General features: G+C 54.5%; 7 protein-coding genes across 7 annotated transcripts; 4 read left to right on the plus strand and 3 right to left on the minus strand.

The window, feature by feature from the left end:
- Nucleotides 1-1,092: 1,092 nt before the first annotated feature.
- SEPMUDRAFT_160428 (translation machinery-associated protein 20) lies at nt 1,093-2,218 on the minus strand (the record flags this gene model as incomplete). The annotated part of the gene is made up of 2 exons (XM_016907894.1): nt 1,093-2,126; nt 2,205-2,218. The coding sequence occupies 2 exons, from the start codon at nt 2,216-2,218 to the stop codon at nt 1,574-1,576; spliced, it is 567 nt and encodes a 188-aa protein (XP_016765206.1). The 3' UTR covers nt 1,093-1,573.
- Nucleotides 2,219-2,393: 175 nt separating this feature from the next.
- SEPMUDRAFT_57142 (uncharacterized protein) lies at nt 2,394-3,989 on the plus strand. Its single transcript, XM_016909425.1, has 2 exons — nt 2,394-2,480; nt 2,576-3,989. Exons 1-2 carry the CDS (start codon nt 2,478-2,480, stop codon nt 3,632-3,634), a joined length of 1,062 nt encoding a protein of 353 aa, XP_016765207.1. The 5' UTR covers nt 2,394-2,477; the 3' UTR covers nt 3,635-3,989.
- Nucleotides 3,990-4,371: 382 nt separating this feature from the next.
- On the plus strand, nt 4,372-5,825 carry SEPMUDRAFT_113110 (uncharacterized protein; the record flags this gene model as incomplete). Its single annotated transcript, XM_016901016.1, has 2 exons — nt 4,372-4,557; nt 4,614-5,825. The coding sequence occupies 2 exons, from the start codon at nt 4,372-4,374 to the stop codon at nt 5,823-5,825; spliced, it is 1,398 nt and encodes a 465-aa protein (XP_016765208.1).
- A 1,803-nt stretch (nt 5,826-7,628) lies between these two features.
- Nucleotides 7,629-15,277, plus strand: SEPMUDRAFT_122499 (calcium-translocating P-type ATPase). Its single transcript, XM_016901773.1, has 2 exons — nt 7,629-14,644; nt 14,704-15,277. The coding sequence occupies exon 1, from the start codon at nt 8,264-8,266 to the stop codon at nt 12,563-12,565; it is 4,302 nt and encodes a 1,433-aa protein (XP_016765210.1). The 5' UTR covers nt 7,629-8,263; the 3' UTR covers nt 12,566-14,644; nt 14,704-15,277.
- SEPMUDRAFT_153143 (uncharacterized protein) lies at nt 7,629-19,679 on the minus strand. The gene is made up of 9 exons (XM_016907501.1): nt 19,665-19,679; nt 18,413-19,599; nt 17,662-18,083; nt 16,959-17,232; nt 16,382-16,664; nt 16,198-16,294; nt 15,661-16,084; nt 14,704-15,143; nt 7,629-14,644 (listed from the first exon to the last, which is right to left on the minus strand). The coding sequence occupies exons 2-9, from the start codon at nt 19,365-19,367 to the stop codon at nt 12,971-12,973; spliced, it is 4,569 nt and encodes a 1,522-aa protein (XP_016765209.1). The 5' UTR covers nt 19,368-19,599; nt 19,665-19,679; the 3' UTR covers nt 7,629-12,970.
- Nucleotides 19,680-20,157: 478 nt separating this feature from the next.
- SEPMUDRAFT_146185 (DNA/RNA polymerase) lies at nt 20,158-22,717 on the plus strand. Its single transcript, XM_016903504.1, has 4 exons — nt 20,158-20,734; nt 20,815-20,898; nt 21,016-21,334; nt 21,474-22,717. The coding sequence occupies exons 1-4, from the start codon at nt 20,184-20,186 to the stop codon at nt 22,317-22,319; spliced, it is 1,800 nt and encodes a 599-aa protein (XP_016765211.1). The 5' UTR covers nt 20,158-20,183; the 3' UTR covers nt 22,320-22,717.
- Nucleotides 22,718-22,759: 42 nt separating this feature from the next.
- SEPMUDRAFT_146186 (uncharacterized protein) lies at nt 22,760-26,723 on the minus strand. Its single transcript, XM_016903505.1, has one exon. It carries the CDS (start codon nt 26,679-26,681, stop codon nt 22,884-22,886), a length of 3,798 nt encoding a protein of 1,265 aa, XP_016765212.1. The 5' UTR covers nt 26,682-26,723; the 3' UTR covers nt 22,760-22,883.
- Between the last annotated feature and the right edge of the window lie 101 nt (nt 26,724-26,824).

The following is a 26,824-nucleotide window of genomic DNA, read 5'->3' on the forward strand; positions in this document are numbered from 1 at the left end:
ACCTCACCTACCTACCTTAGAGGCTTGGACCTATTCGAAGACCAACCGAGGAGGGCTGCCCTGATGCTGCTGCTGCTGCTGCTGCTACAGTACAGTACAGTACTGTGCATGTGCCGCTAGAGAGCATCCCTCGGACGCAGGGCGTAGGTAGTGTGGTGCTTTGCGAGCAGAGCCGCACGTACTTACGACACCATCCTTCACCGCCTGCGAGCGATGCTGCTGATTGCTCGAGGGAACTGCCGCTGCCAACGGATGCAGCAGCGGGGGAGTGGACCACCAAAGGTCCATAGGCCCCTCGGCCCGCTCTGGCTCGAGCTGTGTGCACTGTGAGTGTGTAGAACAGACTGCACAGTGCTTGCTCCCACCGCGAGCGAGCGAGTGTCTCGAGAGGAGGTGGTGTGAAGAGTCGGGTTCGTGCCGTGGCGGTGCTCGAGCAGAGCAGCCATTATACGTCCTGGCCCGGTGCCGGACGTCCAAGCCAAGGTAACCGGAGAAGATTGCAGAGCTAGGTAACTTAGGAGGCGACGGGGCAGCCAGAGTGCCAGCCACAGTTCAAGTGTCTCGGTCGAAATCTTCCGGCCTGTTCGTACATGTCGATAGCGCACACCACCTGGCACCTGGCAGTGTTGTTATGGAGTCTCGTGCTGGCAAGGCATTACCGCTAGTATGACGACAGCTCAATTAAAGAGCCAGGATCAGGAAATGGACTCGGCACAGATGAATATTGCGTCTTGTGGGCTGCATCAAGGAGGTACATGTACATTGTCGAGTTTTGAGAGATTCAAGAAACCCCTCGACCTGCGGTCTGCTATGAATGCGCAAGAGCACTGGTACCAAAGGGTACCATGGGAAGCTCGAACGTTCAGGCAAAGATTACTGCCCGTGTTGGGAATTCTAGGGCAGTACCATGAATGAACGATGTCTGCCCGTGGTAGGTTTAAAACCACGACAAACCCTCGTGCGCTCATAGTTCCCCTCATCATACCTTACCTGAGGTATACAGTAGGCTATAGCTCCGAGGATCAAAACAAGGTCAAACAGATACCACTTACACGTATGCCGTGCGCTGTGCAAAACCCAGCTATCATTATGGTCGATCTCACTTGAATCATTCACTAACCGCTGAACTACATGTATTCAAACGAGTAGTTCAGCCTGAATTCGGAGGCGACTTGGAAAGTCTGGCTGTCCGCCAACAGAGGTACTGCACATTGGGTGTACTCCGAGGCGGCACTTTGACTGGGCCTCTCGCAAATTCAACGAGGCTCGCTACAACACCTTCCAGAAGGCTCGCTCCCACGTATTCGGCTCTCACTACGCTGCAATAGCAGCAATACTGAGGGGGTGGCAGGGGAAGAAGCATGCAAGCATGCATGCGAGCGAGCTCATTCTAGTCCTCGAGTCTCGACGTTGCCGCAATATAAGACAACGAAAGTCTGCTGTGCAGCCCACTGCTACGCTATAACAGCGCGAGTGGTCAGACTCCATCAACGTCTTGCTGTTGTAGGACTCGGCCCGAGTCGTATTGCAGCCTCTGGGCATCTTAGTGGAGATTTACGGCCATCTCAAGCCATTACAAGTCCAACTTCCACAGGCCATCGCCAACATAGTGCCCCCCCTCGATGCCTGGTCCCTTCTTCTTCTCCTTCATCTCCTTTGTTCCCACGCTCAGAACACCCACCAAGCATGCGTTATCCTTGCCCTCTGCATCAACTACGACGACCTCTCCCGCATCAATCTCTTTCCCTGCATTGTTCCAAGGCTCGTCACCCCCACCCGGTAGTCTTCCACCAGGACTCGTGAGTCCGGGAACCATGAGAGCAGCACCGCTCAACACGAATCGAATGGCACCTCGATCTATGCGTATGTGCTGAAAGCACTGTGGGTATTGGTGCACAACTTTCAGATGGGGCATAATGGGGTCGTCCATGTGTTGCCAGAATAGAGGAGTTGAGCCGAGGGTGTACAGCTGCACGCGATCTGGGATTTTCGTAACATCGAGTTGCTCCTTCTTGGGCATAATCTGATCAATGTAGGGCTCCATGAGAGGGTATGTCTCGAGGATCTTCGCGCGGATAGCCCGCTGGGCAGAGGACTTGACCTTGGACTTGGCGCCTGGCGAGAAGCTGTCTGAAATGTCAGTTGCTATGAGTGGTGTTGGTGGTGGTGGTGGTCGTGATGGTGGATGCAGTGGCTACACGTACTCTTTTTTGAACATGCTGAATGGCAGGTATAATCGTTTCAGGCAGTGCAGCAGAAAGTCAGAGACCAAGGTATAGATGTGTCTGAGGAGGGGCAGCAGAAGAGGTGGGGTGAAGGGACTGTTCCTGTTCTCGAGTCCGTCACCTGGGCTCGAAACATCTCCAATAAGGTACTACACCTACAGTACCTACAGTACCTCCTCTCTTCCACTCCTTCATCACCTCACTGCACCCACCCTCACCCTCACCCTGATTGCCTCCACCGAATTACTTCCCATGGTAAGCGCACGACGAGAAAGAAATCACACCTGCCTTACCTTACACCCACATACACGTACTTGATCGGACTCTAACAGGTGCCTTGTGATGAGCAGGCCACCGACTCTCGCAAGCGCCTCGCGCTGAGCATCTGCGACTTTCTCGCGACCAGCCTTAAGGACGGCACGCTGCAGCCCGAAGACGCCGACTCGGTCGAGATTGCCACCAACTGCATCGCCGACATATTCCACGTCGACCCCTCCGATCACGCCGCAGTCCAGGATGCCCTCGGCGGCCAGAGTCTGCTCGCCATCTTTGGCGTCTATGAGAAGCTGAAAGGCAAGTCTGCCCCTGCGGCCCCAAGCGCTGCTGCCAGCGACAAGTCCGTGGCTCCCGGGTCGCCTACCGACGAGAGCGAGAAGCTCAAGGGCATGGGCAACGCCGCCATGCAGAAGAAGGACTATCAAACAGCCGTCGATCACTACACCAAGGCTCTCGAGATCTGCCCTCTCAATCCCATCTACTTGTCAAACAGAGCCGCCGCATACAGCGCCATGAGTCAACACGAGTTTGCCAAAAACGATGCCGAGCTCGCCACTGCCACGGACCCAAAGTACCCCAAGGCCTGGTCACGACTTGGGCTTGCCAGGTTTGCGCTGGGTGATGCCAAGGGTGCAATGGACGCCTACAAACAGGGCATCGATGCCGAGGGTAACGGTGGCAGTGATGCAATGAAGAAGGGCTACGAGACTGCCAAGCGCAAGGCTGCAGAGCAGGAGCAAGACGAAGACAATGGTGAAGTCGCTGCGCAGGAGTCGACCAGAGGCGGAGCAGGTGCTGCCACTGGTGGAGGAATGCCCGATCTGGCCAGCATGTTTGGTGGAGGAGGCGCAGGCGGCATGCCGGATCTCGGGTCTCTGATGCAGAATCCCATGATGAGGCAAATGGCACAGAACTTGATGAGCAACCCAGACATGATGAATAACATCATGAACAACCCCCGACTCCGAGAAATGGCCGGTCAATTTGGCGGTGGCGGTGGCGGTGGTGCCGGCGGTGGCGCTGGAAGCGGGGGCATGCCCGATCTGAGCTCACTCATGAACGATCCCAACATTGCAGATCTTGCCAGGAACTTTATGGGAGGTGCCGGAAGAGGAGCTGGAGGCAACCAATGATGTGGGTATGGGTCCTCGATAACACTGCACGAAGCGCAGCACGACCACCCGGTGTCCCGTATGCGGTAAGTAATTGAATCCACATCGATGGCAGAGAACAGCACAGAAGCTTTCCTCCCTTTCCAGCTACTGAGTGTGCTGCTGGGTATGAGATTGTGTAGTGAAGGCGTGGAAGCCTCGTCCTTTTCGCACGTGCCGCAATACCCCCTTCACACAACTTAATGGTCGTGCTTCAGAGGACGGCATCGAAGACGGTGCTCTCGAGCTATAGCAATGGACAAACAAGGCCAAGTATTCACACACAATGGCACTGGTAACGTTCAATTTCGGGGGTTGCGTGCATATAGAAATCTACCACAGTACGTGGAAGAGGTATAGCAAGGTGAGAGCTACATGTAGGCCTGGCTCTGCACGCGTCCCCATCGCATTCACTCGCAATTGACCTCAGTGTGTGAGATCTCACCTTGCATTGAGTTTTACTCCTTCCCCTGCTGTTCCACTCACTCTTGGAGCGGTCTGAAGATGATAGCAGAGCTTCATTCACTCCAATAGCACGCTATTTATCCCCTAGTCGACATCTCATTTGACCGTTAGGTTCATTCTTCTTGACTTCACCTCAGGGCACAGGGTGACGGGCACGCCATCTCCCGAGCACAAGGGTCCACAATCCGCGCAGTCGACACCAGCGTCCTACAATCGCCATCACACATCAGGGCAGACATCTGCATCTCACCAGCATGCTTCGCTCCAGAGATCAGACACCAACGGCAATGGCACTCCCTCAGAGGGTCACTCGGTCGCGCACGTTACTACAGCTCGTCGCAACAACAGGCCGGCACCATGCCTCCAGCGGCCCCAGCACCACACCCGCAGTGATCGACTATGAGATCCTGCCCAACAAGTTCCACAAGCTACCGATTGAGGTGAGTCTGCGTGGAAAGCAGGGCCGTCCGTCTTCACAGCTAACCCAAGGGACCAGCTCATGCACGAAATCGCACATCTCCTAGAGGCGGATCATCATGTGTGCGACTTTCAGCGCTGCTTTCAGCAAGCTCACTTTGCGATCATCAATGAGCACTTCTGGCGCAGGCGATTCGTCCTGACATTCGACAGACCCCGAGCAGAGAGCTCCATCCGAACCAACGCTGATTACACGGACCAGTACAAAAAGAGGCAGGACGTCTTGGTGCGCAAGCCCACCTTTGGCTGCGGCAATACGGAACGCGAGAAGCAGTGCTTGGTGGTGCTTCGCGACTTGATACGTGATGCGTGTTCTGAGCGCACTCCGAGCAACAGGATGGTGTACGTGTCGAAGAACATCACAGAGCACATTGCGCCCTTCCTCACCGACAGCAACTTGCTGAAAGAGATCTTTGCCGCAAAGTACACGCCACGAAAGTCTCGGAACCCAGGCGTTCTGTCGGAAACAGTTAATCCGCTCATGCGCATGCTGCAGGTTGTCCTGGCGCCGAGTCTGTTCGATCCTCGACCCTTCTTTGACACGGCTGGACCGCAGATTGCCGACTTCGACACGTCTCAGTACATGGCGTACTGTAGCGCGCAGAGTCGTCCCATCTTCACGGACAGCAAAAAGACGGATATTGATTTCGACTGGTGCTTGCATCTGCTGAATTTCTGGAGATGCCATTTCCTTCGGGCCGATGAGGCTTCGCTGTACTCTGTCTACGAGGCCCTCGAGGACCATGAGCGTCCGCAGTACTGGCACAGTCAGCTCGGCAATGACAACGCTGCTGCGTGCATTGGCAAGAAGTGGAAGGGTTCGTACGCTTACCTCGACGAACAACAACTACGAGAAGTACGCGAGGGAAAGAGCGAGCTCGTCGTTGACGAGTTTAATGGTAACGATACTCGGGGTGGGTTCCAAGAGCTCACCCTCGAGCTGACGGGCGACAACGATAGTGCCTGGAACCCAACGTTCGAGACCGTTCTGCACTCTGTCACCGAGCCGCCAGAGCAGCAACGCACGCAAGCGCAAGAGGCCAGCTCGCCCGATGAGGATATCGGCCGATCTCGTTCATTCCGTTTGGTCGGCGGAGGAGAATATGGACAGCAGGAGTTTCTTGCGGATGGGTGGTTCAACCCGCTGCCATCCCAGCACGAAGTGCCGGGATGGCAGCGAATGACGATGATGAAATTTCTCCGCGACAAAGCCACAGCCCAAATTGACTAGGGATCATTATGGGCATACGAGGGCGTTGTTCTTCCCGGAGGTCAAATCATGTTGGGCCGTTGGTGGTCGCCTTCCTGGTTGATTGATGGCGAGAATCATTATTCGGGGCCATTCATCTTCTGGTCGGTGGACGATCCACACCAGCCAGTCAATGCCACGACCGACACTGCGACCGACACCGCCACCACCACCACTTGAGAGAGCGAGAGAGAGAGAGATCGGGTCAGATGAGGAATGAGAAGGTGTTGCTAAGGAGATCAGGCGGAGGGCACAACAAGGTATTGCGGAGACATTCCGACAGTCGATTTTGCATGCCCAGGCCAGGGGCAGGGGCTGCCAAGCAGCAAGCACCACAAGAGTAACCTAGGCACGCATCTGAGGAGCTACAACAGGTAATGCACTCGTCGACGACGAGGCTTGCGATATGAGGATGCGATCTAGGGACTTCACTCACGACGATGATGACAATGTGTACATTAGCTACATAGCCCGATCAAACGTTTTTGGGAAATCTTTCACCTCTACAGTCTCCTTTTCTTTTCCTTTTCTTTTCCTTTCATTTTTATGAAAATATATATATTTCCTACGTGTGATGTGACAGGCTCATCTGGAAAGGTTTGAAGAAGCGTCCCCGCTCCGTTAGGTTGCTTCCACCCCAAAAGCTTGACGTTGAGATCCAAGTCTGACAAGCATCGTGCTAACTGCTGTTGGCGATTTCTCGTCATCTAAGAACTCACCATGTATCTTGGGTTATGTAAGGTACCAAGGTACAGGTACCTTATGTATCTGTGTATGTTGATGCACAATTTCTTGGCATGAATTACCCAATGCATCTTGATAGTGTCATAATCATGCGGTTGATCATCTGATCATCTCATCATCTGATCAAAAGTTCATTGTTTGCTCGTTTGAAATTTCAGGTTGGATGAATGCGTTGTTTGATGATTTATTGGATGCATGCCCGATGCCCGATGCCCGTATTGTACAGCATTAGGTTGTACCACACAACCAACGGGCGCTTGGCGAGCCGCGCGGTTCGGAACGTCTTTAGGCTAGTCTCCACTGGGGGTACACCGCATTATTAGACAACACAGCACACTGAGCACAGACAGCAACAGCACATGCAACCGTTGGAAGTGGAGGTTTGGCCGTTACATGTATAATACTATAGCTACATGTACCTACAGCCGAACCTACAGCCTACAGCCATGTCGGCTATGTCTGGTGCATCGTGTAAAATTGCGCCCAATGTCCACGTGTTTCGGCCATTCATCTTGTTGATACATGTGCCTAAGGTACTATACCTATACTGACATGTCGATGTACATGTATGAGTACATACCTGGTAGGTATGATGATACCTACATGTACCTCCCTTATACGAGGAACGGGACAGGAGAGAGAGAGAGAGAGAGAGAAACAGAAAGGGCAAAAGAGAAACGGAAAGTGAAAAAGAAAAGCAGAAAGAGAGAGTTTGCACAGCCTCAAAGTGCTTGGCGGGGCTTGGGGCAAAGAAACAAAGCAAGAGCAAGCATTGGATGGACATGGGTAGAGCTTAGTAGGTTGGAGGCTAGAGTCTTGACCTCCTCGACTCTACATTTACCTACCTCCTACCTGACCTCTACATGGTGCATGTACTTTACCCGTCTACACTACTGAACACGGGCACCGCTCGCCTATTCATCACCACCAACTACTTTACTACCAGGGACCTTAGCTACTCACACACATACACAACAGCTACTCACCACATGTCCTCCTCCTCCTCCTCCTCCTCCTCCTCCTCCTCCTCCTCACTTCACCACCCACTCTACACCACGCTATCGTAGCTGCCCGGCCGCATGGACAACCCGGACAACAGCATCGCCATTGCTCTCCGCTTCACGCCTTCCTCCTCTCCTCTTGCTGCTGCTCCTACTCCTGCTGCCGTCGCATAGGGTACATGTAGTTCGCCTCTGCCTTCTCGTGTCCCTCTCCCTCCCCGTTGCGACCGACTGTGCAAGACCGCGCCACGCACTCAACCCAGCAGGCACGCGACGACCTCCCGTCCACCTCCACCACCACCACCACTACCACCATCGCCGCCTCTTCCTCTTCCTCCTCCTCCTCCTCCTCCACCGCCACCACCGCCACCACCAACCTCAGCCTGCACCTGCACCGATATCAAGCTACCTTACCTACCTGCCTACCTCACCCGACCTAACATCCTCTCTCCCTCCCGCCTGCCTGCCTGCCTGCCTGCCTGCCTGCCTGCCTGCCTGCCCGCAGCATCTCCAGTTGCCCCCCCACCGCGCACATTGGTGCCACCTCCACGCCGGTGCGTCTCCAAGCTACTGCACATGTTTAGCGGACGTGCATCTTAGACGCCATCCTTCCGCGCGCCACACCTCACCCACTGGCCGCCTCTGCTACCACTTCTCTCCCTCCGCTACTCCACCATGGCTGAGGGCCCTTCCGATCATGTGCCCCCGGGTACGTCTGCAGACACCTCGAAAGGAAGACCTAGGGCGCCCACAATCACTATTGACACGTCTGCCGTCCGTCGATCGAACGATGATACGGCTCGACCGGGCAACAACGAGGGCATGATGGACGCGGCTGCGGAGAATGACAGTGGCAATGGTAACGGCAATGCTGCTTCAAACTTGCGTCCGCTGGCACGAAGTCAAGCTGCCACACCAGATCTTCACGGCAAACAGAGCTTCGAGAGTAGGGACTCGAGGCCCACGAGCCCGCACAATGTGTCGTCTCCGCAGCAGTGGGGACCGCCCGGAGGTTTCCTGTCTGTGCCATCTGGCCGTAGCCGGGGAGGTAGTGTCGACACGGCAGAGACATCTTCGACCTCCGAATTCACCTATGTCAACACACAGTCGCCGTCCGAGGCTCCGAAAGCCTTCGGCGCGAAACCCAACCATGATGAAGAACGTGCCGTATTGTCTGACGAAGAAGCCCTGATTCCGGATCCTGGCACTGAAGACGACTTCTCTCGCGAAAGGAACCCCTTTGCCTTTGCACCGGGACACATGTCGAAGCTGTTGAATCCGAAGAGCCTCGGTGCTTTTCACGCCCTGGGAGGACTAGCTGGTCTCGAGAAGGGATTGCGAACCAGTCGCAACAGCGGTCTCAGTGTCGAGGAGAACAGCCTCCAAGGTGCCGTGGCGTTTGAGGACGCGGTGCACGTGGCTAGCCCTGCGTCGGACAAGACCGCCGTCGAGGAAGAACCGGAAATGGCCAGAGGTGATGTGGAAGTGCCCTCGGGGGCCTTTGGTGACCGCAAACGCATTTTCAACGAGAATAAATTGCCCGAGAAGAGAATTAAGAACATATTCGAGCTGATGTGGATGGCATACAATGACAAAGTGTTGATTGTTCTGAGTGTCGCGGCCGTCATTGCACTATCACTGGGTATATATCAGGCCATTGCGTACGGCGGCGTCGAGTGGATTGAGGGTGTCGCAATCATCGTGGCCATTACCGTCGTCGTCTTGGTCGGCGCGATCAACGATTGGCAAAAAGAACGCCAGTTTGCCAAGTTGAACAAGAAGAAGGAAGCTCGTAACGTCAAGGTCGTCCGATCTGGTACAACGCAAGAAATCGATGTTCAGGCGGTATTGGTGGGAGATGTCCTGTTAGTGGAGCCCGGAGACATCTTGCCCGTGGATGGCATCTTCATCTCTGGCCACAGCGTCAAGTGCGACGAGTCCTCCGCCACGGGAGAGTCGGACGTGATGAAGAAAACCCCGGCGGACGACGTCTATCGAGCAATGGAAGCCCATGAGCCCCTCAAGAAGCTAGATCCCTTCATGATATCCGGCGGCAAGGTCACAGAGGGCGTGGGGCGTATGCTGGTCACTGCAGTGGGCACCAACTCGACGTACGGAAAGACGATGCTCTCCCTTCATGAGAGCAACGATGCAACGCCGCTCCAGGCGAAGCTGAACAAGCTTGCCGAGTACATCGCAAAGCTGGGCAGTGCTGCCGCACTGCTGCTCTTCGTCATACTGCTCATCAAATTCCTTGCTCAGTTGCCCAACAACGATCGAACACCTGCAGCCAAGGGTCAGCAATTCATGACCATCCTCATTACCGCCGTCACGATCGTCGTTGTGGCGGTGCCGGAAGGCCTGCCCCTCGCTGTCACGCTATCCTTGGCATATGCCACCAAACGCATGCTGAAAGACAATAATTTGGTGCGTGTACTGCGTTCGTGCGAGACCATGGGCAATGCCACTACCGTCTGTTCCGACAAAACGGGCACTCTCACTCAGAACGTCATGACTGTTGTTGCTGGCACGGTGGGGACTTCTAGTAGATTCAGTAGTCGTGCTGGTGCTGGTGCCGATGACTCCAAGGCAGAAGACGTACGCGACGAGCTCGGTAATGTGACGACAGCCGAGTTCATCAAGACTCTTTCGGAGCCCATGAAGCAATTGTGGAAAGATAGCATTGCCATCAACTCCACAGCCTTCGAGGCGACAGAGGACGGCAAACAGGTGTTTGTGGGATCCAAGACCGAAACGGCTCTCTTGGACTTTGCACGAGACTTCCTTGGCATGGATCGCATCGCGACGGAGCGCAGCAATGCCGACATTGTGCAGGTGATCCCTTTTGATTCGGGCCGCAAGTTCATGGCCATGGTCATCAAGCGCAAGGACAGCAAGGGCTTCCGATTGATTGTCAAAGGCGCCAGCGAGATAATGCTTCGGCACTGTCAGACCATTATCCGCGACCCAACGCAGAGCATTGAGCCCACCAACATGACCGCGGATAACAAACAGACTCTCGAGGCGCTCATCGACACATACGCCTCTCGCTCGCTTCGCACCATCGGTTTCATCTATCGGGATTTCGATGTGGAGTCATGGCCGCCTCGTAACGTGCGGCGCTCCGAAGACGAAAAGACTCAGGCCGTGATCGAAGACATTTGCAAGCACATGACATTTCTTGGTATCGTCGGCATTCAGGATCCTCTGCGAGCTGGCGTACCAGAGGCTGTGAGGGACTGTATCATGGCCGGAGTATTCCCCCGCATGGTCACTGGTGACAACATTCTGACTGCGAAAGCCATCGCCACAGAGTGTGGTATCTTCACCGCTGGTGGGCTCGCCCTCGAGGGGCCCGACTTTCGAAGAATGAGCAAGCATGAGCAGCGCTCCATCATCCCGAAGCTCCAAGTGCTCGCACGTTCCTCGCCGGATGACAAAAAGACGCTGGTCAAGCGTCTGAAGGAGATGGGCGAAACCGTCGCCGTCACAGGTGATGGTACCAATGATGCACCCGCTCTCAAAGCTGCAGATGTCGGTTTTGCCATGAACATTGCTGGTACCGAAGTGGCAAAGGAGGCGTCCGACATCATTCTGATGGACGACAATTTTGCGTCGATTGTCAAAGCCCTCATGTGGGGTCGTGCTGTCAATGACGCCGTGAGGAAGTTCTTGCAGTTTCAAATCACTGTGAACATCACCGCTGTCCTGCTGGCGTTCATCAGCGCAGTGTCCAATGAGGACGAGGAATCTGTTCTGACCGCAGTGCAACTGCTATGGATCAACCTGATTATGGACACCATGGCTGCGCTTGCTCTGGCCACGGATCCGCCCAGTCGACAAATCCTCAACCGCAAGCCAGATCCCAAGTCGGCGCCGCTGTTCTCAGTCACAATGTGGAAGATGATTATTGGTCAAGCGATTTACCAGCTCACCGTCACGCTCATTCTATACTTTGCCGGCGCTAGCATTCTGAACTACACTGGAGAGCTCGAGCACAGACAGCACCAGACTCTGGTCTTCAATACCTTTACCTGGATGCAGATTTTCAATGCCCTCAATAACCGGCGTCTCGACAACCGCTTCAATGTCTTCGAGGGTCTGACACGCAATTTGTTCTTCGTGGGCATCTTCTTGGTCATGATCGGTGGCCAGGTCCTGATCATTTTCGTGGGTGGTTGGGATGCGTTCAATGCTGAGCGCCAGACCGGCACTCAGTGGGGCATCGCACTGGTCCTGGGTGCGCTCTCGCTTCCCATCGGTGTGATTATCCGCCTGTTCCCAGACGAAGTCGCTACGCAAATGGTTCCACCGTTCATCAAGAATTGGGCCCGCAAGCGACAAGAGCAGAAACTCATGGTGACTGATGAGGAAGGTGGTCAGAATCCGTTCGAGTTCAATCAGGCATTGTATGAGATCAAAGAGGAGTTGGCCTGGCTCAAGAAGTACAAGGGTGGCCGTATCAACAGCATGCGATTCGCAGTCACTCATCCCAAGCAAACATTCATGCACAGCCGTAGTCCGAGCCGTAGCCGAGCAAGCTCCAGTCTGCCCAGAACTCCGAACAACGAAGTCGAGGATCAACAAGACGGCCACTCTCTCGCTCCTCCTACACCAGATTCACGACGTCGACGTGGCCGGTCCCGATCCAACTCGGCTTTTGCTGGGGCCGCCATGGCTGGTATCGTGGCTGGTTCGATCGCTGGCGGCTGGTCGCCTATTGAGCGCAGAGAAGGCGATAGCGAAAGCCTCCGCTTCGGACGTGACAGATCTAAAAGCGACCTAAGTAAGGAGTATCGCCTCGATACACACCCCGAGACGTCGAAACAGGATGGGATTGTGGTCAGCGTAGAAGCGCAACAGCCTCCCAGCCAACGAAATGATACCACACCAGTCTATCCTGCAGGGCCTAATAGCGGCGAGCCTACTTCCTCTTCCAAAAAGGTCACGAAAGAACAGGATGACACTGGCGTTTGAACATGTGAATAAGGTAGAAATGCATTAGGCTCCAAAAATCCAAATCTCGACTGCACGTGCAGGCCAGCGTCACGTGTGGTACAGACCAGAAGAATGTAGTGATATGATGCCCGCTAGCGCTCTGGGGGGCATCCTGTGTTTAGTTAATGTAGCATGCATGGCGACGGGAGTTTCTGAGTAGGAAGCACCATATAGATATAAACAAAATTGCGATGGACGCGCAGAGGGGTTGGGTATGAACCTGGCCAGCGTCGTCGCTCGTCAGAGCCGACCATATTACTGTGCAGGGAGAGAGAGAATGAGAGGGGGAGAGGGAGAGAGCACGATTGCTTGGAAGCACCTGAAACATCATCGTCCATTGTCTACGCTGCTCTTTTTTGGGGGGAGACCAGCTTGATGGAATAATCACGACGACGAGTTAGCAAGCTCAATTACGCGCTTCGCAGCATCTTCAAATTTGTCAAAGGCGTCCAGTCCCAGTCCAGATTCGGCAATCGTCCGTTGTCCCACCGCTTCGTTGGTTCCGCGTATTCTCACCACTACGGGTATATTCCTCATGTCCACCTCTTTAAAGGCCAGCAAGATGCCGTTGGCAATCATACCGCCATCGGTCAGGCCGCCAAAGATGTTGACGAAAATGACCTTGACTCGCGGATCTTGGAGGATGAGTTGGAAACTCTTCTTGACCGTTTCCGAGGTGGCTTTGCCGCCAGTATCGAGAAAGTTGGTCGCGCGGCCTCCTTGTAGCTTGAGCGCATCGACCGTGTTCATCGCCAGTCCTGCGCCGTTGACCAAGGTCCCAATGGTGGCTTCTGGGTCATCAAACTTGACATAGACGATGCCGTCTTGCTCGGCCTCGACCTCTTCCGGCACTTCGGTGTCCTTTTGCCTCAGGCGATGGATGTCTTCCTGACGCTTGGTACTTCGATACGCTGCGTCGTCGAACATGAGAGTGAGAGACGGCTGGTGGAGCACGAGGTTGGCAGAGTCATTGACAGAGACGCAGCCCGACAGAATAATCGCTTCCTTTTCCTTGTACATTTTCGCGAGTGCGACAATGAGCTGGGTCATTTGTTGTTTCGCAGTGTGATGAGAGCCGATTTGCAGATGTTCAATTGCGGAGCGAATTGTAGACTCGGAAGGACCAGCTTGCCAGTCATACGGGAAGCGCTTTACACGAGCATCGACTGCAGATGGATCGGCGGTAGGTGCCACGGCAATGCAAGGACATCGTTCTGTTCGGTCGACGATGATGCCAATATAGCAGCCATCTTGGGGCGCCCCGTCCCGTGAGAGTGATAAGCCAGAGACTGTGGACAGGTAAGGGTTGAGCGGGCCAGGAGCCAAGTCAGGAGCAAGGTGTAGTCCGCGTTGTTGTTGTTGGTGTTGCTGCTGTCGCAGCGCGGGACGGGTAGAGGAGCGTGCAGGTGCATGGCGGCGGAGAGTGTGGTAGCCGCGCTGTTGAGTTGCTCGCGCGTTCTGTTGGATTTTGTTCACGTCGCGTCCACTTTGGGAAAGAAGTGTCTTCATGACACCGCCAAAGTTCTCGGGATGGTCCACCATTCGTGCTCCCGCTTCTTGTAACACACTATACTTCTGGTGGGAGTCGTTCTCGCCACGAGCCGCCCAAGCACCGGCGTGGCCCATGATTGTGTTGGCTCTAGCGCACTTGCCACCGACCAGTGCTGCAATCGGCTTGGGATTCTTCACTCTCGAGTGATAGTCCTTGATCCAGTCTGCCGCATCTTCTTCTGCCCTCCCACCGACTTCTCCGATTAGCACAATGCCTTCTGTTTCGTCGTCCTTCTCGAACACCTTCAGAGCATCCACAAGGTTAGTGCCGGCGACAATGTCGCCGCCCATGCCAATCACTAGACTCTGACCAAGGCCTGACCGAGTGATGGATGCTACTGCTTCGTATGAGAGCGTGCCGGACTTGGCAGCAATGCCAATGTGTCCCGGTGCAAAGGTAGGCAGAGGCTGGAATCCGATTCGACAGAAGCCAATCGGTGCGATGATTCCCGGCGCATTGGCACCTACCAGTCTGGACTTGGACTGCGTCTTTAAAATGCTTGCGACCTACTACTGGGATCAGTGGATTTTCCCATGAAACGGTTCCATTCACTCTGCTACCTCACCCTCAGCATATCATGAACCGGAATGTGCTCCGCCACGGAAACAATGAGCGGGATTTCTGCCTCAATGGCATCTTCAATGGCTTGGGCACATTGTGAAGCTGCAACGAAGACAGCAGTGGCATCGGGCTTGAGCTGTTCTTTGGCCGTTCTCATGTCCGGCAGGAGAGGGAGGCCAATGTGCTCGCCATGCTTGCCGGGGGTGACACCGCCCACAATGTTGGTGCCATATGCCAAGCTATCTTTTGCGTTTCCCGTCGCAACTCGGCCGGTGAAGCCCTGGTACATGACGCGGGTATGCTTGCCAATCTTGAGATGATGCACCGTGTCGTCGTAGCCAGCAGCCCTCCGCGCAGTGCTGGAGAAGCATCTCGTCGAGCGGTGCGACGCCGTGCGAGCGGTTTGCGTGAGTCGCATGGAAGTCGCCATGAGGGATGATGGGTCTACGGCCGCATGTGCGATCACAGAGGGCTATCGTTGATCTGGGAGGAGGAGGAGGAGTGGGAGAAGTGGGAGGAGTGGGTGCGGAGCGGAGCGGTGCTTGGGCGTTGTTGCAGAGCAGGGCGGGAGACGCGATAGTCTAGCGATGCGATGAAGAGAGACGGTGGTCGACATGATGCTCGAATGCTTTATACTACTTCGAGGGAAGTCTACCACCTACGCACCGCCGCATCGACGTCGATGCGCCTCTGGGAATAATACGTCAACCTTGGGGGAATAATCACTTTAAACTTCCCGTCTCATGGGAGACAACCGAGGGCCCCGAGATCGGCCTCTCTCCTCCACATTTTCCTCGCCTGTGTCCGTGCCGTGGTCGTCTGGAGACGTGGAGAGAGGATGACATAATAATTCTATTCTCGAACTGTAGACAGGTACGATCAATGCGCCGGGAATAACAAACGCAAGCCGATCGAAATCTGCATCTCCAGGAGGGTGGTGATGATTTTCATCAAGCCTCACCTGTGTTGTGGCTACTGCTTTGATGACTGCTCGTATCATCCTTTCCCACACCACCTCTCATCTGCGCCGCTGACCTTCTCACTCTCCTCCTCTTCCTCTCACCCAGAAGCACAGCAAGCACATACAACAGCCACATGAAACCCGCTGCAATTCCATATCCAATCATCGCACCTCGACTGGGAGGCCCTAGGGGAAATTTTCGCGCCAGTCGCAACCCGAGTCCTCCATTGATGATGCCGAGCGTGATGACAATCCGTCCCAGCCAGAGATGTGCATAGCTCCATATGGTTCGCCGCAGGTGTCGTTTGAAGAGGAGATGATGCATGAGGCCGAAGAAGGGCTGGAAGAAGATGACGGCTAAGAGGATGAGTCCGATGATGGGGTGAGGGTCATGGATGGTGTCTCGTGGGCTGTTGCGTACAAGCTGCATCGATGGCACGATAATGATTGTTAGCAATGTGCTTTCTTTTCTCGTTTAATTATCCTGCATGTCGGGGTATGGGAGAGAGGGAGAGAGGGAGAGAGGGAAGCACTCACGAACAATCCGAGCCCAACGGCGGCAATATATGTAATGTACGCGAACAATTGGCACAAGCCATGGACGATCCAGAGACCACGGAAGTTTCCAAGTCGGCTGTGGAAAAGAAAGCAAAATAAGTGCAGAGGTCAGTACTGTATCCCTCGCATTGACAGTTTTATGCATGCATGCCGGAATACATACATTAACATGCCACCAGCGGGGAAAAGAAATCCAAAGGCAAAGGTGGCGAGCACCGCATGTGCGACCAGTTTCTTGTGGTTCGAAGAAAGAGAGAATCCATAGAAGTAGCTGAAGCTGCTGTCGTTGTAGTCACTACTGCTATCGCTTCCGCTGCTACTGGAGTACGGGTTGCTGCTGGTACTGCTGGTACTGCCATCGTCACTACTGTCGTATGTGCCCCATGCGTGGCTGGTCGTGGCATAGACCGCTAGTAGAGTTAGCGTAGTGGTAGGCTTCATTGCATCTGTAGGAGGGGGAAGAGCGAGCGAGCGAGAGAGCAAAGGAGAGAAGGGGCAAGAGAGCAGACAGCAATGTCAACGACAGACAGTAAAAGTGGACTGACAAAAATGGATGCGTAACGACCCAGGTGCAGACACCACTTTGATGTTGACGTTTGAACATCGCAGCGAATGCAAACTTGCAGGGCTATGCTATGGTACTGTAAATATCGATTGACCCTGCAACTTGGGAAGCTGTATGTAGTAAGCTGATATAAGTATATATATATATGTAAATGTAATTGAAAATGTGTACCTACACTGCATGGAGCCGATCGGCCTGCTCGATGTAGGAACAATGTGAAGGCAATCCCAGCCCTGCGACACTTCAGTAAAATGGGGTATACAGGCGGCAAGACATTCGAAGCAGGTCTCATTGGTCCACAGGTGCATTTGCGTTGTGTTCGGAAAGTAGTAGGTCGTTCCTGGATCGGCCGTTGGGGATCCGTGATGTATGTCCAAATCTGACACAATGTTGAGACGGCCCCATATGAGAAGAGTCCAACTTGCAGCAGCAGCACTTCTTGCACAACACTACATTATACTGCATGTCGCTGTCCAACTACATGTTGCCGGCATTGGACCAAGAGCCATCCATCGCCTAGCTGGCTGTTTGGTCAAACCTCGATGTTTGGTGCGCGACATCTTCGAGCTTGGCCATGGCCGGGCCAGAGGTGATGCAGTATCAGTTTATTATTCCTGTTCAAGGGCGTCAACAGCCTCTCCCGGCGATGCGTCCTCCCAGCGCTCTTTTGTGAGTGTACACTGTCCTTCCTACGCTTATCCACGGAACATAAACTGCGCCGACGCCGCTACCAATCAATGCACCGAGAAGCGTCGTCGGCTCCTACTCTAGCAATGTCTCCAATACTAAGGCACTCTCTGCCCTACATGACTTACTTCACCACTGGCCTAAGCCAATCATTCCCCCTACAGAGCGGATGCCGCCTCCGCCCAACAGACCCTGCAAGGCTCCGCTCTGCATTCGCTGTACCAGCTGGCTATGCCTCTGACTTTCGGTCTCTTCTTTTTCTCGTGGGCAGCCTTGGACAACTTTGTCTCTTTCGGCCGGCAGCCTTCTCTTTGAGCTCTCTGGCCACATCCAGTGGCTTCTGGGCCAACAGTAACGTCAAAATAGCTTCTTCGGGCTCTTGCCTGTCTGGAAACTGTGGCAAGGGGTCCTCCAGAGATGGCTATGCAACGCTGTCTTGCTCTGGGCATGTCGGTAAATCCATGTGCACACCGCGCGGAGGCACTTGGTTCCAGACCGAACGACTTGCTGTCCCACAAGAAACTCATATGCATGCCCTGGGGAAGGAGCGTTGTGACCTCATCTCGCCAAATGCTTGTCGTGCTGCACGTTGGGCAGGTGCCCAATGTCAGGCCTGGCCTGCACAGTACCTGTAGTACGCAGGGGTACTACATGTACACTGTACAGAAAGACGTAGCACAAGGCAGCACAGGACTTGGCTGAAGTTCAGCTAGGCTCTCTGTACAAGCACGAATCACGAGCAATACCGTGCTAACAATGCTCATCAGCGCCATGACATGTTGGTATCGTCGACATGAGAGAATACGAGAGAGGGAGAGAGAGAGAGAGAAGGGGAGAGAGAGAGAGCGCGAGAGAAAGAGAGAGAGAGAGAGAGCGAGAGCGAGAGAGAGAGAGAAAGAGAGTGAACATGAAGTCCGCAAAGCCCTCGACGTTACAGCGTACAGACGACCGTGCTATCGCCGCTTGTGCTCGCTTCCACTGGCGCGCGTCGTTGGGTGCAGATGGTCCTGTGCGAGTCGACATTTGCTAGAGTCCAGGTCCACTGCCTCTGTCTCTTCCTTCTGCCGGCGACAGGAGTGGCAGGGCAGGGACCATCTTCGCTGTCTTCCTCGTCTGATGACTCGCGCTTGTCCCCTGTATGTGGCCAATCCGGACGGGAGCGATGGTGGGTCTCCTGAATGTGGTCATCGTTCATCCCCTCTGCGGTTTGCTTGGTGAGAGAGTGTGAGTGAGGAATACCAATAGTCGATATGGGCGCCTCGGGCGATACTTCATCGCTATGGCGTAGAGTGAAATGCGTCGTCTTCACCTCCTCTGTCAATGGCTCTCTGAAGGCTACTCTTTTGGTAACTGGAAATGTCGGGGCTCGAGCAAACGGTGCTCGTTTGGGTGCTCGAGGGATGGGCGAATTGATCAAGATTGACGTCGTCTTGTGGGTGAGCTTGTAAGGAACGACGCTCGAGATGGAATCAATAGATAATACTGATATCGTGGTGGTAGCCGAGGATGCAGCGGATTCACTAGTAGCGTAACGGGTCGGTATCGAAAGCGGTGGCAACGCCGGATTGCAACCCGTTTCTCTGTCTTGCACTGGCGAGTTGTGCGCATTCTGGAAGGTGTTGCGCGCTGTGGGCGATGTTGTCGACAAGCTCTCGAGTCGAAGGCTGGTGGAGGGCCTTCCAAAGACCGATGGCACGCTGTTTGTATTTAACGAGAGTTTCGGTCGTTTGGCAGCCGACGGCCGATTCGACGAGAGTGTGTTGTGATTGTTGTGATTGTTGTGATTGTTATGATTGTAGCATGCCATGTGTGGAGACGGTAGGATGGCGAGTGCTATAGTATTGCTGTCCGGAGTGGCGTGAAAGGGCAGAGTGGGTGGAGACATGAGGGCAAGCATGATGCTTCATAATATTTAGGAGGCAGTAATAGTAGTACCTGGTAGTAGTAGAGGTGGTCGGAGTCGTAGTCAAAGTAAGAGGTAAGTACCTTTCCTATGGAGGGGAGGGGATGATCAGGTAGGTATGTACCTCCTACATGTAGGAGGTAGTAGAGTAGTACAATCGCCGCAACGCAACGATCATGGCGGGGCTCCCTGCCCTTCCCTGTAGGCTTTGCCCGTCTCTCTCTCACTTTGGTTAATAATAAATCATCAGCGGGCGCCAACCTAACTTCAAAGAGGTACTTGAGTACATACCTGACGTTAGTAGTGCCTAGTGGCTATACGTAACGCGCACGACAGAAATAGAGCAACGCTGCAACGGCTCTTTAAGCGCCGACCACCCTGGAGCCGGTAGGAGGTACTACTTCCTAGGTAGGAGGAATATATAGCCAAAACAGGCAGATGAAATTCCAGGATCTTTGTACCGGCTGGCCGCTGCTTTCCCACCGGCTGCGAGCCCTAGACTGGATCCTGACCGGTAGGCCTAATTAATAATAATTAATAATTGTTGCTTTTATGGTATAATTGGTATTACGGTATCGTACCTGATGATCCTGATCGTTGCATCATTTCATCATTGTCTCATGGATGATGGGCGGCGACAGGGAAGCCACCGTGCCAAGACAATTGCCCTTCTTGTCACCCCCCGAGCAGCCGAGCTAAGTCCTCTCCGTCTCCGAGCCTCACCAGAATTCACATTCTCACATCTCTCACATCGCACATCGCACATCTCACATCTCACAACATCCTGGAAGCCATGCATCGTCGTCCGTCATGCATAGCCTCGAGCGTGTGATCATTCACTTCGATTACGACGCCTTCTACGCGTCCGTCTATGAAGCCAAGAATCCCGCGCTCAAGAACGTGCCCTTTGCCGTACAGCAGAAGCAAATCATCGTGACCGTCAACTACAAAGGCCGAGAGAGAGGCCTACACAAGCTGCAGCTCGTCAAGGAGGCGCGCCGCGTGTGTCCCGAAGTGGTCATCGAGCTGGGCGAAGACCTCTCCATCTTCCGTGACGCCAGTGTCGAACTCTTTCGCTTCATTCGCTCCTTCTCATGGAGCGATCGAGCGGAGCGACTGGGCTTCGATGAAGTCTGGCTGGACGTCACCGACATGGTCGAGCATAACCTGGACCTGCTCAACCGGAATGATCTTCGGCATTCCTTCTTTCAGCTGTCTCGGGACGATCCCACGCGCGGTTTCGCCTACGATGCCACGTCCGTTGCAGGGCATACGTATCCCGAGGATTACGCTGCACCTGCAGATGCCGACGATCTGACTCTCCGTCTTCGCATCGGCTCTCACCTGGCTTTGCATATTCGGTACGGGCATTCTCAATCGGCAAGACCCTGTACATCGACCACTCTGTGAAATGGTGCTAACTTCTCGTCCACGGCATCAGGCACGGCCTCGAGAACACGCAGGGCTATACCTGTACAGTAGGCGTAGCGACCAATAAACTGCTGTCCAAGCTCGTGGGAACTTTGTGAGTAAAGCCATTCGCAACCAGATAAGCAAGGGAATTTAGGCTCAGAGATAGACTTGTCTACCTGGGCAACAGACACCGAGGACACTGGCTCTAACTTTCGTGCGAATACTCTAGGCATAAACCCAAGAGCCAAACGACCATAATGCCGCCACTCATAACTCGAGATGGCAGACCAAGCAACGTCACAACATTTCTGGATAGCCACGACATCGGCAAGATTCCTGGTATCGGATTCAAAATCTCTCAAAAGCTGCGCGATCATTATTTGCAACGTCCGGCTGCCATTGACGAAGGTCTAGTATATGGGGGCACCAAGGACATTGTCACGATTGCAGCATTTCGAGCTCAACCTAATATCAACGCAGTCACCTTAGAGAAGCTGTTAGTGGGCCCTGGCTTTGCACATGGAATTGGTCACAAGGTCTGGAGTTTAGTAAGTACGGTACTGCCTCGATTTGTGGCTCTCGTATCCGCGCGCCTGCTACCACAATGCTAGCGATGGAGCTTGAAGATGGACTCATTCGTCGGTTGTGATACACACTCGCTTACCGCAATTCTGCTGACTGCTTCAGATCCATGGCGACGACGACACTGAAGTCAGCCCCGCGCGAAATGTTCCCAGCCAGATCTCCATCGAAGACAGCTACTTACGCCTAGATACAATGCCGGAACTTGTCCAGGAGTTTGATCGACTTGGGCGCAGTCTCCTTGGCAGGATGAGAGTAGATCTGCTCGCTGATGACGATGATGTTGAACCCGCCGATACAGTGAACGCACGGGACATGCCGAAACCGATGGTGACGAAGAAATGGCTCGCTCGTCCCCGGACACTGCGTCTCACGACGAGGCCGCGCATGCCATTACAGCCTGATGGTACGAGAATACGGTCGTTCAAGCGCATCTCGCACTCGGCGCCCATGCCGAACTTTGTGTTCAATCTCAGCGATAGCATTGATCAGCTGTCCGAGAAGCTCGTGCGAGAACACATTCTCCCCATGTTTCGCAAGCTGCACGCAGAAAAGTCGGGCTGGAATTTAAGCCTGGTGAACTTGGCGGCGACAAACATGGCAGAGACTGCAGGTAATAGCAAGACGGCCAACGGCCGCGACATCAAAGGCATGTTCATGAGACAGGACGAGGTTCTGAAGGACTTCCGCCTGTCGGAGGAGACAGATGACCGTGGAGAGAGCAGCAGTGTGTCCGATGCTGGACCACTCGACACCACGCGTCCTGCCATACTCAGCCAGCCAGAAAACACCAGTACGTTTCCCGAGGACTATGAAGACAGCAGTAGCTGGGATGAAGAGGAAACCGAGGGCACGGAACTCTGCTGTTGTGGCGAATGTGGCATTCGGCTTCCTTCGTTTGCGATGAGTGCGCATTCACGATTTCATTCACACCTTCGCGAACCGCAGTGACCTAGGTACATAACGTTGTCGGTTGACGACGTTACAGTATTGATGCTGCTGGAATGGTGACCAGTCAGGTGCATGTTCGTCGGATGTGTGGCCACTGCCAGGTGACCAACGACCAAACCCGACAGCCGCTGTCGGAAGTGCGGGCAAGAAGTCATGTAAAGTACATGATAAGGTAGGTAGGCACAGACGGGCTTTTTCTAGGAAGGAAGGCGCCTCTGAGCAGTGGTGTGCACTTGACACGACTGTACTTTTGAGGAGTGACAGACACAGTACCTCTAGGAGGTACAGCCAAAACCTGGAACGGCCCACCAATGGGGTGGAGCTAGCTGGCCCACCGTCCCGGTTGCTGGAGCGGATTATGCATATCCTCGCCACTCCACTGGGTAGGTGGATAATGGGTGAGAAAATCAGTAGCTGAAGATTGGCTGGGGGTATCTAGACTGGTTCTGAATCTGTGTATCATTTAGTAAGGTAGGTACTGTCTTCCGCCATGACATCCGTCATCTGTGCAAACCGGATGGTGTATATGCTGCTGCTCTTTCCAACCCTTGACACCCACATGCATTATTTGCTTGTCTTCTCGTGCAATGCCCCGGTGCCGGTGCCGGTGCCAGATTTAAAAATCACTCGTCGTGTACCTCCGACTTTGCCCAACTCGCTGAGGTACTTCTCCTTGTCCTCCCTGTTCTTCTCTGCACTCGCACTCTTCTTGGCTCGGGTGATCATGCCCTCTACCCACCGCGCCTTCTCCGCAGGCAGGTCTGCACGCTTGGCGGCGCTCGAAGGGCCCGAGAGACCCATCTCCACCGCGGTCGAACTCGGGCCCTGTCTACTAGACGGTCTCGAGGTGCATGCAGTGGAAGGCCGCGAGTCGGAAGACCCCGACTTGGATGACTTCGGCGTGCAGTTCGCGGCTGCCGCAGCATCGAGGGGCACTTGGACAGCGCTGACCGTGCGCTCACGTGAGGCAAAGGGACGTGGTCTCAATGGCGTGTCATCTTCGTCACTGCTACCGGGTCTGGCGTCTCGAGGGGTGGTGGGTGTCTTCGCTCTGTGATAGTCCGCTGGATTACTAAACTTGCGGATGCTCGAGGGCGCCGTCGGCAGTGCGGCAATGACTTCGAGGCTACCCTCCGAGACCGTGCGGCTGCCGTGATGGTTTGCAAAATCATAGAGATAGCTCGCCAAATCTGCCCAACCCCCACCCACCCGTACCATGACCCGCTCACCCTCTCCGACCAAGCGCACAAAGAGCTTGATGGGATCATCTCTGCTGCTATGGGTAAGATGATACAGCTTCACCTCGGAATCTGCAGCCGTACGAGCCTTCCTCGGGGAGGCTTCTGCTGGAGCGATCGTCATGTCTCCGCCTCTGGGCGGAACACCCGCAGGCGACGTCCTGAAGCCCCGTACCCGACCGACGGGGGTCACGGCGCCAGCTCTTGCCTTGAAGCGTATGGGTGCGGGAAGTCTCTCAAGAACTTCGGAAACATGGCGATCGAACTGGTCTGCGTGCATCGGTGCTGTCGCAGGTGAGTTTGCCTGTGTGCTCGAGGAGCTTGAAGACGCATCATTCAGCGTGCCAGTATGCTTGCCACTACGAAGCTTCTTCATTACGATGTGCTGCGATTCCGCTGATCTCTCGGGTGAGACTGAAGTTCGCTCCAACACCTCGTTTGAACGAGTGGTTTGTGGCGTGCGGAGTTCCGAAGAGGGCGAAGGCTCATTGCATTGTGGCGCTGGCGTCGTGGAGGAGTTCGTTGGGCCGAAGGCTGTCGCTCCACCATCTACAGACGCTCCCTCGTCTTGTTGGAGACCTAACTGGGTTCGCGAAAGCACCGCAGGTGTTTCGGGAGGTGAATTCCGAGATGAACCACTACTTTGGCGGGAACTTTTGGGAACGTTGATGCTTTTCAGTTCGGAACGCGAGAAAGCCTCAATGGATGCAACTGACGCCCGTTTGACCTTGGGACTGCTCGTGATTTCGCCAGTCGTTGCCTCTGCATCGTTGAGTACCTTTCGCGGTAAGGCGTCTGCGGAATTAAGTTGCATGGGCCTAGTCTGAAGCTGATCGATTCCACAATGGCTTGCGCGACGTGGCATTGGAACCCTCTCGATCGGCTCCGTGATAGCAGCCCCTGATGCAGTTCTAGACCTCGCTGGTGAGGCCGATGCGCGTCGTTCTGACCTGGGCATGGATGTCCACTCGGTGGACTTCGACGGAAATGGCACATCAGCAGATGATAGACGTTGAGAGGGAGGGAATGATACACGTCTCGCGCCTTTGAATATTCGTACGGCTTTGCGCTCATCATGTATTGGTTCGTGAAGGCTTGCAATTGAAGTCCCGTCCAATACATCTGTGGCTATGGGCATCGAAGCTGTCTCCAGTCCACTGCCCATATCGCAACTCTCCCCATTGAGCGGATTCAACGACGAAGACAAGCTTCCGCTTGGTCTGCGTGTCAACGTTTCTTGGGGACGACTGACGTCGAGAGGCACATCTTGTGTGCGCTGACCAGCGATCTGAGATGAGCTACCATTGGGTGTAGGGAGCAAATCTCTGCTTAATGACTCGCTGGGCTTTGTTTCGTCAGCATCTTCCACGGAGCTCTTAGAAGAGTCCGCAGCAGATTGTAATGAGTGTCGCGGGCTCATGGTGGAGCTGAGTCTAGAACTAGCAAGGGAGACAGGCGACAGCGCGCGTCTTTCGACCGAAGGGATCCGACCGTCAGCTAACTTGCTTGTTGTCCTCTTTGATAGCACCTGCTCTGGGATCTTCTCTTTCGAGAATAGTCGCGTGAAAGCATTGCTGGCGCGCTCGAAAGGCCGGACGGGGCTCATGGTCGACTTATTAAGAGATTGATTCCGCTCGATATTTCGAATGAAAGCGGCGCGCTTCGCCGCGACTGAACCTGTCGCCTCATCCTTCGGCTGTGAGTTCGTGGATGCCGACCTCTTGATGATGGGGTCCACGGTAGACGTTTGATCTTCATTCTCATTTCCGATAGCGATCGGCTGGAAGGGTGCCGACACTGCTCTACTGGTGTTCTTCCCCGATTCGTTGGCGCTAGGCTCAGCGCCCTCGGTCTGGGTAGGAGCAATGGATTTGTGAATGAGCAGAGAATTGGCCAATTGAGCCTCATCGATACTGGATCGAAGGCTCTGCGATGGCCTGCGAACAACATCATTGTCAGATATGGGATCTTCTGTTTCAGAAATCGACAGCATGCCAGTGGGGTCTATAGAAGACTTTGGGGAGGTCTCTGAGCTGTGGCGTTCTGTCGTTGAACGAAGCTGACTTCCGCACTCATCCCGAATAGCGGTCCTCTCCGCTTGTACTGCCCACATAGAATAGTTCGCTTCGCATGACTCGAAGTCGTCAATCCAAGAGTCCGGCACACATTCGTTTCTGGCCTCCAAAGAATCGAGGAAGCGGTCCAATCGACGTCCCAAAACTCCCAATTGAGTTTCAATGTTCACTTTCATGGCCGACAGGGTAGCTCGGGTAAATGTCTTGCCATCATTTGCTACAACTGCATCATCTGGAGAAGGAGCAATCGCTACCCAGCAATTCTCCAAATCCGTCTGGACTCGTTTCAAGTCGCAGAGAAAGCGTGGTGCTTCTCGTAGTATGATCAAGCGCATCGTCCAAAGATCCAGAAGCTGATTTAAGCGCGATAGAAAAGGCAATGCCTGCAGAATAGTAGCAGTAACCAAAGCCATGAAGTCGTCCAACTTCTTGAAGTCTAGGGTTGTACTGCTATTTCCGCCCGCAACAGTCCCGCTGAAGGATGTCTGTGAGTTGAGCCGATAGTGCGAGTTTAGTACATAGCTCTTGAGCTCCTCTACGTCGATGTTATCGAGGCCTTGCCCAATCTCGTCAGCACGCCTCTCGTATTCACGCACCAGTCGTGCGGGCAAGCTGCCCCAGTACTCTTCATCGTGTTGCGAGGTACTTCCATCAGAGCTGTGGAAATCCCGGCCATCCACCGGTGTCACCAGCTGCTTTTGTTTCCGCGCGAGCCTTGGTTCCTCGAATGTGCCCGGCCAGTCCCAGTGCTCAAGCTCCCTCGTCCAATTGCGCAGGTCAAGGCAGGTCTGGGCTGCCTTTGCGCCCAAGCCTCGCTCTGACATGGTGGCAGATCTGATGCCGGTGACGAGAAGGTCGGCGCTGTCGTTGGGATCGGTCACGAAGGCGCGAAGCGTCGAGGTGGGCGAGAGATCGCGAAGGAGGGAATCGAACTCTCGTACATCTTGTCGAACAGGAGACCGCGACACCTTGCGCGCGTGTGCGCGAACCTTTGAAGGCGCAGGCAGCCGAGCCGGGTTCAGGAAAGGATTGTCGGTGGTCGACGCCATGGTGGTGATGGCGGTGGTGGTGGCGGCGGCGGCGGCGGCGGCGCCGTTGCTTTGTAGGACCCGACAGCCAGCTCGGTCGTATAAGTGCTGGTCACACTACAAGATTGAGGTGACGGTGATCTCAGCAGGAGGTGAAACGACTT

The sequence above is a fragment of the Sphaerulina musiva genome (genome assembly GCF_000320565.1).
Source record: "Sphaerulina musiva SO2202 unplaced genomic scaffold SEPMUscaffold_1, whole genome shotgun sequence".
Classification (NCBI taxonomy): Eukaryota; Fungi; Ascomycota; class Dothideomycetes; order Mycosphaerellales; family Mycosphaerellaceae; genus Sphaerulina; species Sphaerulina musiva.